We start from the raw sequence: 17,816 nt of genomic DNA, 5'->3' as shown, positions 1-17,816 counted from the left end.
ACTAAATCGGGTTGTCCCTAATGGGTTCACCACACAAATTAAAATCATTTCCAGTCCAGCTGGAGAGCTACCTTCAGCTACATAACTTTGTGTGCTATGTTTCCTGCTTACAAAGGACTTTGTAACTAACTAAACAACTATCATGACTGCATGGTGACAACAGTTACACAATATATGACCAAAAGTATGTGTACACCGGACCATGATATCCGGTTAGCATAGCATTAATATACTGTAGACTCGCATCCTCCTTTGCTTCTATAACAGTTGTGGCTTTAGCAGTTAAGGCTCTATGTTGTGGATCGGGGTTCAAGCCACTGTTGGGCCCTTGATCAAGGCCCTTAACCCTCACTGCTCCAGGGACGCTCTATCATGGCTGACCCTGTGCTCTGACCCCAACTTCTAAAGCTGGGATATGTGAAGAAATAATTTCACTGTGATGTAATGTGACAAATAAAGGCTTCTCTTCTATTCTATAACAGTCTTTAGTCTTGTAGTCTTCACTAAATTTTATTAATGAGGTCAGGGCACTGATGTTGGGCAAGTTTGTAGTCCAAGTTAACCCAAAGCTGTCCAGGGCTCTGTGCATGCCACTCCAGTGCTTCCAAACCAACCTTTATGAACCATGTCTTGGACATTGCTTTGTGCACAGTGGAATTTTCATGCTGAAACAGATTTGGTCCCCTTAGTTCCTGTGAATAGAAATCATAATCTTACCCTATACCTAGACAATCATGTGCCTTTGACTTTGTGGGAGGGCTCACATGTGAAGCTCATGGTCAGGCATCCACACACTTTTGGCCATATAGTATATTTTTTAGTGTGCAATTAGTTTGTGGCTATACATTTGTTGATTATGATTTGTTTAATAGTAACGCTTAAATCATGTACTTTCGCTTTGAATGTCTAGAGAAGAAATATGTCAAAGAGAAAGAAAGAGGAGCCAAGAGATAGATGCTGACAACAAAAATAAACATAGATAGACATCTGGAAATATCTAACACACACACACACACACACACACACACACACACACACACACACACACACACACACACACACACACACACACACACACACACACACAAACACACGAACAAAGGATGAGCATGCATGTTGACTTGGAGCTGTGGGAGTTTTGACAGAGCACAATAGCTTCTTTCTGCAGAAGTGCAAAAGAAACACTGTGAAACTACTGAAATCAGTAATCCTCATTCCATGCAGCTCACACGTACACACACATACTGTACACACACTTTCTCATTTAATGCACTTTTTTAACATTGGGACCAGCAACAATGTCCTCATAATGTCAAACTTGTACTCCGTTTGGAATAAACAAGCAGCTGAATCTCTGCCGTGACACACACACACTCACTCACACACACACACACAAACAGTTTATATCTTAAAGCATATTATTTAGTCATTTAGAATTTAAAACAAACCAATGTTATAATTTTTTCACCAAGTTGTTCCTGGAACCAACTTTGAACCACCACCAACTCTGAACCAGCACCCGGTTCTTTGGTGGAAAAGGGGTATATGTTTCCCCTCAATAACATGCAGCTTCCCATCATAGCTCTACCATACTATACAATGTCTATTAAAGGGGGCAGTGGTGGCTCAAGTGGTTAAGGTTCTGGGTTGTTGATTGGAGGATCGGGGTTTAAGGCCCAGCACAGCCAATCTGCCACTCTAGGGCCCTTGAGCAAGGCCCTCAACCCTCCCTGCTCCAGGGGTGCTGTATCATAGCTGCCCCTGTACTCTGACCCCAAACTCCTCAGTTGGGATATGTGAAGGAAAGACTTCCACTGTGCTGTAATGTATATGTGGTGATAATAAAGGCTTCTATTCTTCTAAATGTCCAAATTACAGTCTGTAGTATGTACAATGAATGCTGTTTACAGTACATTTGATACTATAGCTGACTAAATAAGGAATAAAACAATTCTTACAACATGTTCATGTTATAGAACAATTATTTTTTATGGTTATTAGTTTTACATTATATGGAACTGTATCCTCTTGGTTGCTTAATTCCACTCAACTATAAACTGTTGTAGAAATTACATTATTTACATTGACATTATTTCATGTCCGGTGTCACCCAAATGAGGATGGGGTTCCTTTTTGAGTCTGGTTCCTCTCAAGCTTTCTTCCTCATATAATCTCGGGGAGTTTTTCCTCGTCACCATGGCCTCAGGCTTGATCATTCAGGAAAATTGTTAGCGATATATTGTAATGATTTTAGACTTTAAAAGTTCAGTGTAATTCTAATGAAGGTTTTTATAGGTACATGTAGAGAGGATTGAAAAATTGTTGAAAATCTCCCCATTTTAACAAGTCAGGTGATTTCCTGAGCCCCATATAAACACAGCCTTGTACATAATCTACATTCCTCTAAAGTCAACCGACGATCACTCCACAGCTAAATGTTGTAAACACTTTGCCATCACACCCTTGGGCTTTTTTGTGCATTATGAACACAAACTTGTCACTTCTACAAGAGGGTGGTTTTCTAATACTCTAATTCATAAACTGTCACAATCATCCGTGAATTCCTGTTATATATATATGTGTGTATGTGTGTGTGTGTGTGTGTGTGTGTATGTGTGTGTATATATATATATATATATATATATATATGGATTAAATAATGATTATAGTAAATTAATGGCTAAATTCAAAAAACAAAACAGGAAGAGGTATTGTAGCTTCTGCAGTTGTGACTCATTTTGCTCTAACGCTCCAAAACATCCTTAAGATTTGCACTTTTTCAAAAACAGTTCTCTTAAGTCTCGCTCTTGTTTTAGAGTATAATCACCTCTGGATAGATTGTTGCTGTAATCATAAACACTGACTCATCTGGGAATCTCGTTCATAACATCCTTTCAACACAAAAGCACTGTTTAGCACTGTTTGCCTTTACTCTTCCACACCTGCCTACTGTAATGATTTGTAATGTATGTGTCCCTTTGCGTTTGCGCTGAAGGTTTCCTGCAGGTGATCTCTCAGGGCGTTTTTTCATAGACCCTGTCTTCTCTGTTTCACTCATTAGGGATCTGGATCACAAACTTGCTTCATGACTGCTTTGTGCGGTATACAATTTAAACTGAATTTCGATGGCAAGGAAGGAATGCATGTGTAAATTTAAACCCCTTCTAAATAATAAATGACGCACTCTCTCGACACTTTCTTTTTGTCGTTCTTCGGTACTAGAATAATAATTACACTGATGCTTTGATTCAGCAGACAGTATCGTACTGATCAACATATAGCTGTGTTTGAAAGCTCGGCATGGCGTAGATACAGTAAGAGCCGTCCTTGTCGTGTCTGATATACAGTACACTGCTGTCATAATCCCGCATGGGAAGAAACATGAGAATGCTGTCTACTCTCTAACCCTCCACTCCACTTTCCATCCCTGTTTCTCTCTTACCCCCGATCACTCCATCCCTTCCCCCTCCATGTTATTTTTTTTCTCTTTCTCATAATAAGAGAATCAGGTTACAGCGCCAGGCTCAAGCTGTGGGTTATCGATCACCCGTAATCACCTTCTCCACCCATCCTCCTCTCACTGCCATCCTCTACACTCCACACCACAACGTGTGCCTGGATATTAAAACAATTCTATTTTTAATAATCTGTATTTCATCTACTTTCTGAATGAAAATTATTACTTCATTTTGCTTTAGGTGGAAACCTGTACTCCCACTGGAAGCTCGATATACTCCATTAAAACAAACACCTTCTTCTGAGTTTGATATTTAACACCAAACCAACACTGTTCTCCGCTGTCTGCTCCAGATAAGTCTCTACAAATCGTAATCTTTGTATTGCTAAAACAAAAATCACCTTCTGCGTTATAATGCTCTTTTGTGTTACTGCTAAAAATAACCCAACCTGGATGACCCAGTAGTCCTACTTCTCCTTCAGGAGCACAAACAGACTATGATATGAAACCAGATATGAATTCTATAAATAACCAACAGTAGCATTTGGCTTATCTTCAGCAACACCTCATTTTTTGCTTTGCTTGTCTTAGAGGCTGCAGAGCATGCAGAATTAAAAATAACTCATACTGTAAATCCACTCTGAGAGATGTATGAAACATACACAATATAAAATATACTATATGGTACAGTATGTATATACCTTGTATTTATATACCAGTATAACGATGCTGACCTTTGATAATGCGCTGAAAATAAATAAAAAAATTGGACAATCTAGATTGACATACTGTATATATTTACTGCTCTTGTCTTTAAGACATTTTGATATGCGCTTAAAGATGAAAATAATTTCTAAGCCATTACACATCCATTAAATCATTGTTTATTTTAAAGTACCAATTCTAATATGGCATTCATTCTACAGTAACCACTGGACTGGATTTAGAGTAGAATTGTTTGTATCTGATCTTTTCTGTGAGGAGATATCTATTTTGCATTTTTTTAGGAGTCTCTAGTGTCAGTGTTTTGTATGAACCTAGAGGACCTACAGAACAGGGATATCTTGCTGACATGATAGGGTGCATTTTTTGTCTTATTAAGCCCAGAGAGAATAAACAGGAAATGTGGTAGCCTAGTAATCAAGGTGTTAGGCTACCAATTGGAAGCTAGTGAGCTTGAAGCCCAGGTCCACCAAGCTGCTGCTGCTGGGCCCCTGATCAAGGCCCTTCATCCTCAATTGCTCAGCTGTATAAAGTGTAAGTCACTCTGGTTAAGGACATCTGCCAAATGCCATAAACGTAATGGCTTATTCCTAGTCATAACAGTTCATCCTTTTTCTACCCTCCTCTGTGGTTCAACAACAACCAAAAAGCTGTAGTGCTCCAAATACAAACTTTTTCAGTAAAGCATGAAACATGCATTTATTCTCCCTGCATCACATTCAACATAGCTGTGTATTATCTGTTCAGAGCCCACGACTTTAATTAAAAGTTAGTAGCAGGATGACTGCCAGTGTGAAACTAACCGTAACTCACTTCATACTGATTATGATCTAATCACTAAATGGTCTGTTAATGAAAGGTACTTGTTAAAGATACATTTCTGATGTGATGTCATTCAGTGTGATTTCTCCAACATCTTGCTTATCCCTTCTGAGCCCCACAGTTGCCAGGGAGCACTGGGCGTGACGCGGTGGTAACATATGGGGGATGTCTTGGCAGTGCCAGTGTTCTGTGATAAGACTGCAGAGGCTTTGTGTGAGGGTTTTAAGCCATTTGATTTTTCAACAGTTGCTTGGTCAGCCTGCCATTGCATGTTTTAATGGCAGATGCACACAGTGATGCCATGGTTAGTGGAGTGCGAAGAGGGAATATGGAATAGAGTGAGTAAGAGAGGGAATATTAGTAACTGACCTGTTTTGGACGTATTCTTATGTAATGTGTGTAGAGGAATAATTTCTAGAGAATTAAATAAACATTATTTTACATTATGGGAATGTAAATAGAAGGTGCAAAATTGGACCAAATCTGACATATTTACTCCGTTTAGCATAAGAGCATCATGACCATTTTGATAGCAGCCAGTATCTGTCCATTCCTCTATGACATGTAGCTGTCCACCACTTAACTGTACTTAGTTAATGAGGTTTTAGTTATCATACGACACCTGGCTCTTACATAACAACGAAGATATTCAAGAATAAAAACATTTACAAGACATGTTATAGGCAATACAAATACATTTTGGTCTAAACTTGTTACTATGGTTTGGCTGTTTCACAGTCAGTCACTTAAATAAATTGCAACCATTTACGTAAATGTCAGTCATAGGTTAAGACAAACACACTAGTACTATAATAGAAATCTTTTTCTTTTTTTTTCTTATTTATGGCCTCACAGTAAACCTCTCTTCAACACTAAACAGATAAATATACAAGGCTGAGTTTCAGTCTGTCTCTGAGGATCTCGCTCTCAAAGATGCATTTTGACACCCCAACCTTTGTTGTAAAATATATTCAAATTTAAACTTCAGATATGATCAAAATAAGAAATAACTGCAAGGACGAATCCAATGGGTTAGAATGCTTTTGCTTGTGTTCACACAAGAATTGTATAATTCTCATCATTCCAAAGATTACCTTCCTTAAACAACGGAGAGGGCCAGCATAATTACATGTCATAAAATAATAGATTTAGTAACTAATATTAGGAAAATGACAATATTTTATGAAGAATAAAGGTTTTTCATGATTGATTTAGACATCATTGCACACAAAATCTCAAATGGACTTGCTAATGTAGCTTCTGCACTTTATTATCAATAAAAAAAAATAAGTGTAACTATGAGAATAGTTAAAGTGTAACAATAAGGTTTTGAAAATTACATTAGCCTTTAGGATTTTTTTTCGCTATTTATAAAATTGTATATGAGAAAACATGTTATTTAAGGCAAATTGGTTTTGTTCGTTGGTCATAATGTTTTTAGTGGAAGTGATGGCTTCATGGTGAAGGTTCTAAGCTAGTAAAATAAGGGTCTGTCTGTAGTTCCGGATCTTAACCACCTGCATTCTATTGCACTCTCAGGGTTAAAAAAAAGTACCTTTCCTCGTCTATGGGATTTCATTGTAGATTTGTACCTGTATCACATTCCTACTGTGTAACCTGGATGTAGTTTACATTTACAGCATTTAGCAGATACCCTTATCCATAGTGACTTACACTTGTTCTCATTTTTATGCAACTGAGCAATTGAGGGTTAAGAGCCTTGCTCAGGGGCCCAGCAGTGACAGCAATTTTAAAGGTATATTATGTTCATATTACTATGTAAAGGATATAAAGGTGTCTCTTGAGTGCACCACAATAGTGGTAAGAAAAATCAGTTTAGTATTTTTTACTGAAAGTCTAGATTATAATTGATTCATTGAATATAATTGATTCATTGATTATAATCGATTCTAATTGATAAATTGACTCTAATTGAGTCAGCTACGTCAATCATACAATAATGAACACGGCTACTAACGTGATCATATTTCTACTGTGACATTGTGCTGTTTAATCACACCGGGGCCGCGCATGCGCGCTCACCTCCTCGGCCTGCTTGCGCAGCGCCTTCTCTCGCTCGTACTGCGTGATGAGCTGCTCGTTGTCCTCCTTGAGCAGCTCGAGCTCCACCTCGTGCTCCTGGTTCTCGGTGAGCACCGCGTCCAGGTTCTCCAACACGTTCACCACGAGCGGCATGAGCTCCTTCACCGAATCCTCATCGTAGGTGCGAATCAGACGCTCGAACTCGCGGTAGATGCTGTTGGCGAGTCCGGACACGCGCTCCGACATCACGGGCACGGAGCCGTAGTCGTCCTGGTAAACGACCTCGTCCAGAGGCAGCTCCATCATCCTGGCAACGTTACTTCTTTGCAAAACGAATAAATAAACAAACAAACAAACAAGCGTGCGTTTATTCCAGTGCTTCAGAAAGACAGATTCTGGGGATATTTATAGGGGTTCATTTACAGGGGCGTCATCAGGTGCGCGCGCCCACGTTCCTCCGTGATGTGAAGCATCAGGACGCGCAGATTGTTTGTTTTGTCCGTGTGCCGCTACGCGAGATGTAGGCGATATTAAAACCTCATCCTTACGCCGCGATGTAAAGCCTCATCAGACGTTTTACAGGACAGATCGGGCCTCGGTACGGAGTGTCCCATGTCAGCGCGCGGAATCAGTCACATCACGCGCACAAACATCCGACGCTGCACCTGCCTCTGTGCGCGGCCATATTACTGCACCGACAGGAATTAACGGAAAGGAGGAAAAAAACAAGGAGCTACATAAATAAATAAAGTGCAAATAAACCGGTTACATGTAAATACAGCCGGATGTCAGCTGCCCGCCGTTTGATGCCCGGTTGCACCGCCTATACAGCTACAGCATAGCGGCTCATTTCGGTTTTTTTTGGCATCCACAGTCGGTGCGGTGTTTTGGGCGGTGATGCCGCTTCCCATTCGCTCTCTACGGGTACTGGGAGAGTCGCGTGCTCGCTCGAAGGGGTGACGTCACTGCCCGGGTGGTACCACCGCGTCTGCGCCAAGCTCGCGCAGCCGTGACATTACTGTAGAGAGGAGGAAAAAACACATGCAATGCTTTTTCTTTGTTTTTGGTACCAGCGATATGTCGATAAAAAAAAACAATCTTTGGCTTCTTCGAACCGTTTTTGACGTCAAAAGCATCATTGACTCATCGTCTCAATGTCATCACGCTGTTTCTGGTTCCATAAATAAAGGATAATAAAAAATAATAAAGGTTTCTAACTGCACTTGGGGGAAAAAAAAAAGGGAAGATTTTTTTTTACATAAATAAGAAATAGTGGGCTGTGAATGAAGTGTGGATTTTTCTGAAGAAAAAAAATACTAATAATTTTGAAAATAATGCACAAGGAATAATTGTTTGCTTTCAAGTTGTTTTCATGTCATGATAAGTTCTGATGTCATGATCGATCACATATGGAATGTAGAAGAAAATAAAAATGTCCAGAGATGGAGAGGAAATAGAATAATGTCATGCATTTTACAGCCTGCAAGTTTTTATGCCACATTTTATATAATAATAATAATAATAATAATAATAATAATAATAATAATAATAATAATAATAATAATATAAAGTTGAAAAATCTGAAAACTAAATATTCACGGGGTGATTTTTTTAATCGGAGTTATACCTATAAACATATGGGGGCGCTGTATAGCCATGTTAAAAAGTTCAACATAAGAGCAATAAAAACTTTTAATTTTTAATATTATACTCTCTATTAACTCTAATTAATAGTTAATATGATAATTGTTAATAATACTCGTCCCTGAAAACAATAACAGCTTGGAATGTATTCTTGTAGTGTCTGGAGTAATATTGGTCCACAGTTTCATGCTCAGCATTTCAAGATGCTCTATATTTTAAGATTTATGCATGTTGAAAATCCATGACTAAAATCCAGGCTGAAGTGACCAGACCACTATGAATCAAACCCCATATTATACATTTATAATACAGATTTGGAGAAAACATGTAGCTTTTTATAAACTACTCAAATAAATGTACTGTAAGTATATGTACATAGATTAATAAAATCATTTCCAAGTAGCTACTGTAACCTAAATGCACCAGCTATACGCTGTATACAGGACATGCACAAAGAACATAAAATATGGATATAAATGATTCTCTAGGCCAGCGGTGTCCAATCTTATCCGGAAAGGGCCGGTGTGGGTGCAGGTTTTTATTCCAACCAAGCAGAAGCCACAGCAGAGTCTACCAAAAGACAAGAACAACTGATTAAACAAGTTGAATCAGGTGTGGCTTCTGCTTGGTTGGAATGAAAACCTGCACCCTTACCGGCCCTTTGTGGATAAGATTGGACACCGCTGCTCTAGATGAAGCATTTTAAGAAATGTGCTGAGGCAAAATCGGGAACAGTGGAATTGGTTCAAATACCTCGACTTCCTCCAGTCACAACACATCTGCTGCTGCTCACTGAGTAGGCTAGCAGCCAGTCTCACATCTTGCTGATTTGGCAGTATATAGTAATGCTCCTGTGGTATGTTTCTTATAGATTGAGTTGTGCCATGACTGAAAGTAAAATAGGTGAAATTAGGGTGAAATTAGGTCGTTTGAGACTTAAAATCTGGCATCATGAGTTATATTCCACATCTGAGCACTCTTCTGAAATGTCCCTGAGCCAAAACTGAGGATCTGCCACTGAGTCTGACTGATCATGTGGTAACTGAGAAAGCTTTTAGTCACTATATGACTTGTATGTCATGTGGTGATTACTACATGTCAGTCAGAGGGGATAAAGTAAGAATTCCCATAAAGATAATGTGTATAAACAATTGAGTGGGTTTCCTCTGCTTCCATCCAACTTCCCGGCTGTGAATGAATATATAAATGTTAAGTATGAGTGTATTTTCATTTTGATCTTAAGGTTTCCATGATCCATTGCTACCATGATTATGATAAAGCAATTACTATATTTATATGAATGACCAAATGAGGTATTCAGATGTATGAAAAACTACATCCTTCTGACAGTTTTAAAAGTAGAACCTGATGTCATGTAAACACCTGTAGGCATTCAAGCCATATCATACAAGCTAAAGTGATGTGCTAATGAATATCGGCACGGCTGTGATTCAACCCTAGGTAAGAACTCGCAGGAGATTGTAACAACAGTTCTATGAACTAGAAATTAATCTTAAGTAACTGACACATTTCAGATATAGTATGGACAGATATTTTATTTATTCTTGCTCCATTAAAAAAATATACACTAAATATACAGTATACTAAAGGTCTCTTGGAATCCCTCTTATGCAATCAAATGGATAGAACTTGCCACCAAGTCCACCAAAAAGTCATATTTTTTGCTAATTTGTGTGTCTGAAATACCATTAAAATATCCGGCAAACAGAATGGAAACTACTGAAGAAAAACTATTTCAGACTTTTGAACTTGCTTATTTCCGAAATCTAGTATATATATGCATTTTCTGGTTAAAATGATAATTACATATTTATCATACAAAACATTCAAGCACTGGTTCTTGGGATATTATCATTCCTGATAGTACACTAGCAACTAATATTGCTGGAAAAAAATGGATTTTGGCTTGAGTTTCTCCTCAAACAAGGAGGAAGCTATTGATGCAAAACTATGGAAATGCTTAAAAAGAAGAACTTGCTGTAGTCTTGATCTTGTGTGAATCAGTTCCAAAATCTGATCTTACAATTCCATATAAACCAAAACATTCAACTGCTTGTACATGAGATATCAAACGCCTGGTAGCATAAAAGAAGAAACTGAAACTGAAACCCAATAGTTTGTTCACAGACAACTCATGCTTACTCATTCTTTGACTGACTTGAATGTTTAAATTGGTTGTACGGTTTATAATTTTTCAATGAACCTTGAATAGTTCCCTCATAAGGGACAAACTAGAAAACCATTGAGGGTTTTGCGGTCCGAGACCAAAAATATAATCGACCCTCATAGGAAGTTTGGTCTGCCACAGGAGCTGTTCATGCAGTTCTACACTGCAGTCATTGAATCTGTCCTGTTCACATCCATCACCATCTGGTTTGGAGCAGCAACAAAACAGGACAGAAACAGACTGCAACACACAGTAAAGACAGCAGAAAAAATAATTGGTGCCCCCCTGCCCACTCCCCAGGACTTTTAAGATACAAGAACCAGAAACCAGGCAGGAAAAATCACCACTGACTCTTCACACCCTGGACACAACCTCTTTCAGCTCCACCCTTCTGGCAGGTGCTACAGAAAGTTGCTTACCAAAACTCTTATCACCCTCATTAACAACTCACCGTAATTATATTTCCTGCTTCATATCTATAAGTACTGTATTATCAGAAGTGTCGGTCATCACATCATCCCTATATGTTACACACACTACTGCTGCTGTATATTGTACTAAAAGCATAATATTGAAGTTATTTGTACTTTCATGCACTTTTTGTACATAACTGATCTGTCACATATTGTGTCATATTTAATACTCATACTGTCTATATCACATCGTCTGCATTTCCTTGTATAGTATGTATTGTCTTGTATAGTATAGTGTTATTTATGTCTGTACATTTGAGAGCCACAAACATATGGAACCAAATTCCTTGTGCATGTCAACACACTTGGCCAATAAACCTGATTCTGATACAGACTAAGATGACAAGATTTTATAATCATGACCCAAACAGTATGAATCATCAAAATAGATGTTTATTGTAACACAGTTTTCTGTGACATTGCCGTTCATCTACACAGGCACTTTGGGCAGTGCTTCCATCAGCATGTGAGAAACATACATTCACACAATCGTGTGCCAACATGTACCTCCCTGCTGCAGTTTTTATTTGAACAAGCAGCTTGAAGGTGTATGAAGAAAAAAACAGATTCAAGTGAGAAAACGAAATGTTGATATTTGATACAAAAATCAGAACGTATGTTTATCCAGAGCATTTTCTTGCAAGAGAATATTTGTTATCCATTTTTAAATTTAAATTATTTTTTATTTTTTAACCAAAATGCCTTGATTTAATTTTTGCTAAAGATTCCATGCAGTATATGAGAATAATCAGGAGCTGGCATTTTGTGCTACTGCACGTGAGCATTACAATCCAACCATGTGGCTTTTTTTTTGGTTCTAGTTTTCACCATGCTTTTATTTTGGTATTATTGGGCTGCTTCTCCTTTAACAGTGCGTTATTAAGCACATGACGACGCTGCTAATAGATACATCCCTATACTGCTCAGAAACCCAGTGACGACGCAATTTCTGAAAAGAAGAGGAAAGAAAAGAAAAAAAAAGGGAAAAGTCATCACACAATTATGGAGCTGATTACAGCACACTTTCAGAGCTAGACTAGAACAAAACTTTTCAGTCCTCAGGACATGTTGCTGGTTTTGTATTGTCTACATTCCTAATGCACCTGACTGAAATGTTTTAGTGCAGCAGGACGGGGATTGTGAATCCGCTGCACGAGAAAACACTCAGACTGAATTACATGCATGCGCCATTATTATGACAGTGGTTCCAGTTTACCGTTAAACACAAACACACTTTACATTTCGTAATCAGACTTGTATACTATACAATAGCAACTTCAGAGAGCACATTCCCATGAAACAATCAACCTCCAAGTGTGATTGATGAGAAAGGAACCATTTGATTGATTGAGCGCGACCGTTATTCAAACCGTCAGACAGCATGGAAGAGGGTTGTTTTAGGAATGAGTTAGAAAGTGCAAGAAGAGAAACTAAGACAGAATATATGCCTTGAACATGAAGAATGTAGGTGATCAAAAAGGGAAGAAGCAATGTTAATAAGACAGAAGAGAGAGAGATATAGAGAGAGGAGAAGACAGGAGAAACAACACGGGTCAGTAGAAGACGACGCTAGATTTTCCACCAGGCGGGTTGAGCACTCTGTTGTGCGAGCGTGGCAGAGGTCCTAGGCGCGGCTCGTGGTCCTTCTCTGACTGCTGTTTGGGGGACGGCTCAGAATCCTTGCTGGCTGTGGGCTCAGGAGGGGGAGCATCTTTCGTTGGGGTTGCCCGAGGAGAGGCGATCACCTCCTTCTTCACTTCCATTGGCTTCTTTGGTTGAGGCTCTGAGACAAAAATACAACTGATTAACAAGGTTTCCTGGTACTTTATGTGAACAGGCTAACACACTTTGAATTAAGGAAACATTCCCTGATCTTTATCTACTGCATCTGTAGTTCACCTCTGGGTGCCACACGTCAAGTGAGACTATTACACCAGGGTGCTAATTATGTTAGGATCCTTATTTTAAACTTTTAAACAAAACCTACATTTTTACTAAATTATTCAGTCTTTAATCTACACTCTGATACTCTATACTCTTGTCCTCACAGATAAGACCACAAATTTCTAGTCATGTTATGAACATAAACATTCACCTAGTGGCACACTGACTGCACAAAAGCAACATCATAACCTATTGCGTTTTAATAGTGGTGTAATAGCCACACGTTTCAAACTTCGACACCTGCTTTTTCACTTGTGTTGTAAATGTTTTATGTAAACAGGTATTTGCTCATATATCAGTATAGAGTGGTGTTAAATTGGTGCATGGCAGAAACACTACAATTGATGTAGACGGAGATGAGACTGGAACAGACTGGAGAATTTTCTGGCGTCGAAATGACAAATGAAAATGTTCTTCATTTTTACTGTGTACGTCCGTGATGGCTGCTTACCTGGTGCTGCAACAGTAACTGCAGAACCCAAACTTATGTTGTCCTGTAAAAAGTTTAAGAGGAGCTCGTAAGTGGGGTAAAAAAAACAACAACAACAAACCAAACCATCAACAAACCAAAAACCACACTTAATTTTATTCTATAGGGTTTTTAGTGGCACCACCAGAACATAATTCAGCAGTCTAGCATAAAAATGAGCACGTTGATTAACAGACGAAATGCTGTGGATCAAAACAAAGGTTGTTTTGAGCTCAAAGGATGAATTAGCTTTATCAAGCACACATCATATATCTCCACCAAAATTCAGAATACAAATAATAATGCTAGAACATTTATTTATATTAATCTCTAATGAGCAAGAGGCAACAGGGGGAAGGGAAAACTCGACGAAATTTTTAAGAGGAACCAGAGTCAAAAGGAAACCTTTCCCTGTCTGGGTGACACCGCAGTGTGGATTATTTTTTTATTATCTCTACACCAGTATACGGTATACGGTATTTAAAAAAATATGAGCATCTGTGTAATCTCTGAATTCTTTACAGATGTACAAATCCATAAATCATAAATTAGTATGTTCAACATAAATAACTTCCTGTCAAAGCCATCTTAATCTCAATGACAGAGAATCTGAAACAAGTGAGATCATGAATGACTGAACCATTTCCAACTTCACCTGCAGGTAGTTATGTGAATTTTAATTACAACCATTTATATTATTCATTTGAATTATTTAAGTGCAAATCAAGCAGGTTTATGTATAAAAAAAAGAGACCATTTTTATTCTGATGACTAATTTGCAGTTTAGCCATTGAAATATTAACCAACCTTTGGTTTGTTGGGGTGACTTTTTGCTGTAGGCAGGTTTGGCTCTGGCCCTCCAAAGATGCTGTTAGTCACTCCACACTGAGGTTTTTGTCGCAGGGAAGAAGACTCGGGCTCGGTGAAAATCCCACTGCACTTTCCACCTTTGAAAGACGGAGAGAAATATTTTGTTTTAATAATCCTGGGGTCTATTCATTCAGCAAGTAAATCAAAACACTAAAATTACTGCTTAGACATTTACTTATCACCTGGTTGTATTATAATGCCCTCTAATACACAACACTCCTTCACACGGTCTCTGCTGTTTACTGTAAATATCTAACACCAGTTACAGAACTCGCACTGCTGGATGTATAGTAATGTGTGCAGCCGAGTGGGGGGGAAAAATACGCAACCTTGCCTTGTTTCCTGAAGTGGAAGGAAAAAAATTAATTAAGCATACGCCTGCTTTACAAGTTTCCCAGCTGAAACAAAACTCAGCAAAAATTCCAAGACGGTAAAATGGAGATGTGAGTGTATCCTGTGACAAGCCGTGTATCCAAAACAAGATAATCAACTAAATATAAATGAATAGACACCCCCCCCCAAAAAAAACAACAACAACAAAGCCAGAGTCCTCTCCTGACCAGTTTGCACAGTTAAAAAAAGAAAAAAGAAAGAAAGAAGAGAAGAAGAAGGAAAATGCTCCTTAATAATATAAAAACAGTTGCAGGCAGAAATTCAGACAAACAATGAAGAAAGAATACTTGTATCCCACTCAGAAAAAAAGATACATTCTTTTCACAAGCATTTTCTAGATGATTATCTTGGGCTATATAAATCAGATCAGTCTTCATGTTGCCCTGCAGGCATGTAACTAGTTTACATACACAAGGCCTTTCTATCAATAATTTCAGTTCATACAAAGGTTCTGCATTTAAAGCTTGTTGGTTCCGATTAGTCAGTAAAATTCTAATGCTGTGTGGATATGAAAGTGTTTCAATCCAACAACTGATTTCTGAACTGCATTCCTCAACCTTAAGGGTGCAAACATGATAAAATCAGCAGACAACTTTAGAACATGCCATGGGTTGACAGCCAATCAGAAAACAGAGCAGACTGATTTTACAAGAGAACTACTTGAAGCTAAAAATTAAAACGTGGCCCGGTTCAGGATATCATGTTATCAGTCTGGTCACATGATTGCTCTAAAGAACTTAGCTTGATGGTGTTAGGAAATTTATTCAGTGGTGAGTCATAGTTTCCTCATACAACCTTTGGCCTAAATTGACGAGATGATTTCAGCACAGATCACTGGGATTGATAGGATTTGGATTGACCAGTTTAGCTGTGACCTTCAGAGATTAATAGCAGTGCCTCCAACCTGCAGCTTATGGACAAGTGAAGTGTGAGGGAGAAAAAAGTTACACCCCTAGCCTGATTACAGTGTGGTGAGAATTTTACACCAGCAACGAGAATAGACGATTGAGAAGAGGGCTTTTGTACACCATATGTTAATACCTGGAGGGTTGGAGCGTTTGGGGCCTCCTTGAGGCTCCTCCTGTGGAGGGGCGAATATGGAGGAGGCCATCTTGTTTGTCCGCCTCGAAGCACCAGCATCATCCTCGCAGCCACCAAATATGTTGCTGCTGCCTCCACCAGGAGGTCGCAAAACCCTGTGAACACAAACCAGCGCTAATATTCAATTAATATGATATTATATATAAAACCGCAAAAAGAAAACCTGATAAAATCAGCCTGGATGAGCGCACTTGGCCTCCGAACATTTATTTACATGGCTATTCATTTAGAAATTAAACAAGCCTGTGACAGTGCAGTGTGACATGGCAGCAACAAGCCCTGAAAAGTGTTATTACTCATAGACCAAAAAAATTTGTCTGCAATTACTCATTTATTAACAAAGGACACGTCATAAGATCCATCATACATCTGTTTAGTTAAATATTAAATGTTGTGGACTATACATGAGACAAACATTTCTTCTCTTAACAGCATCTCAAAAAAAATTTGCAGATTGTAAATAAAAGTTTTTTTAAACTAGCTTATTAGACTGATGTCACATGCATTACACATCACTACAGAAACCTATTAATACTTGGCATTTAACAGGAACTTTTTTAATGATTATCATCAAACCAATCAGAATCGAGCAATCAATGTTTTATATAAAAAATAAAAATTGCACATTTTAAAGCGCCACCTTGCGTTTGTGGAGTGTCAATGCAGCTAAGAGAAAGGCGGTAAAGAAGGGCAGCAGTGAGACAAAAACGGTCCACATGACAACAGGGCAGAAACGATTCGGATCAAATATTTGAAGCGGATTTATTTTAGAGATACTACACATACCTCCATTTCAGCACGTGTGGAGCAATAATCAATATCTCAATATATAGCAAAACAAATTGTAGCCTATATACAACAATCATAGATTTAACAACTGAAAAGCGTTTACTTATGTATTTATATACATAAATACTTAAATGTACTCTCTCTCTCTCTCTCTCTCTCTATATATATATATATATATATATATATATATATATATATATATATAAATATATAGGTGACAAATTAGCTTTTAGCACATGCTAAGCTATTACATTATTATTATTAGGCAGCTTAAGCTAAAAGTTAGCTAGCTTTAACTAGCCAAGTTCCTGTTTGAGATTTTTTTTTCCACGGATGCTAAGCTAAGCTAGATAAGCTAACGCACTTAGAATTAAATTGAGATTTTACCTCGAACTCGGTTTCCCACCGTCCTCAAGACCCTGAAAAGTGTTCGTCGAAGTCATTGTTGTGTTTTTCCTGCTAAAAGCACGGCTCAAAGTCTCTCTAATAAACCGCTATGCGGCTCTAAAACGCAGTGTTCACAAGTTACCCACAAAAGCGTTACGAGGCTGAAGGCCACGCCCAGATGGACAGGACACGTGTTTAGAAGTCAAAATAGCGTTCCAGGACTCATCTGGTTTTCTATTGGTTGCCGCGATATGTCAGTCATATATTCTAGCTGCGTCCTATTGGCTAAAATGATCAGCACTGGGAACCGGATTTAAAACAGCTGATTGGCTGAATGTTTTTTTTTCTTCCCGCCTCCTTTCACTGCAAAAGTAAAAGACGAGGTATAAAATAAAAAAACAACAACAAAGCGATTGAAATGTAACCAAGCGTTTATTTACATTTCAACTTAAATTTATGTCATATTCACTTTTTTTTAAAATATGACATGAAACGTTAACAGCGGTCCGACAA

The 17,816-nt window shown here is 38.3% G+C and overlaps 2 protein-coding genes across 18 annotated transcripts in view; both read right to left on the bottom strand.

The window, feature by feature from the left end:
- Positions 1-8,141, bottom strand: part of mapk8ip3 (mitogen-activated protein kinase 8 interacting protein 3) — a 33,970-nt gene extending 25,829 nt beyond the window's left edge. For 11 of the 17 annotated variants that reach the window (XM_047800736.1, XM_047800737.1, XM_047800751.1 and 8 more), the window contains exon 1: positions 7,046-8,138. In XM_047800736.1, coding sequence (XP_047656692.1) covers positions 7,046-7,351 — 306 coding nt within the window. In that variant the 5' untranslated portion in view covers positions 7,352-8,138. Of the gene's footprint in view, positions 1-7,045 lie in introns of all 17 variants that reach the window. The other 6 variants (XM_047800742.1, XM_047800740.1, XM_047800750.1 and 3 more) reach the window with 5 other exon arrangements.
- A 3,584-nt stretch (positions 8,142-11,725) lies between these two features.
- On the bottom strand, positions 11,726-17,493 carry jpt2 (Jupiter microtubule associated homolog 2). Its single transcript, XM_027139122.2, has 5 exons — positions 17,304-17,493; positions 16,068-16,222; positions 14,571-14,710; positions 13,746-13,788; positions 11,726-13,133 (listed from the first exon to the last, which is right to left on the bottom strand). The coding sequence occupies exons 1-5, from the start codon at positions 17,357-17,359 to the stop codon at positions 12,904-12,906; spliced, it is 624 nt and encodes a 207-aa protein (XP_026994923.1). The 5' UTR covers positions 17,360-17,493; the 3' UTR covers positions 11,726-12,903.
- Between the last annotated feature and the right edge of the window lie 323 nt (positions 17,494-17,816).

The sequence above is a fragment of the Tachysurus fulvidraco genome, chromosome 15, assembly GCF_022655615.1.
Source record: "Tachysurus fulvidraco isolate hzauxx_2018 chromosome 15, HZAU_PFXX_2.0, whole genome shotgun sequence".
Taxonomy (NCBI): Eukaryota; Metazoa; Chordata; class Actinopteri; order Siluriformes; family Bagridae; genus Tachysurus; species Tachysurus fulvidraco.
Note: the sequence above shows the minus strand (reverse complement) of the source record. Positions and strands in the feature narration are given on the sequence as shown.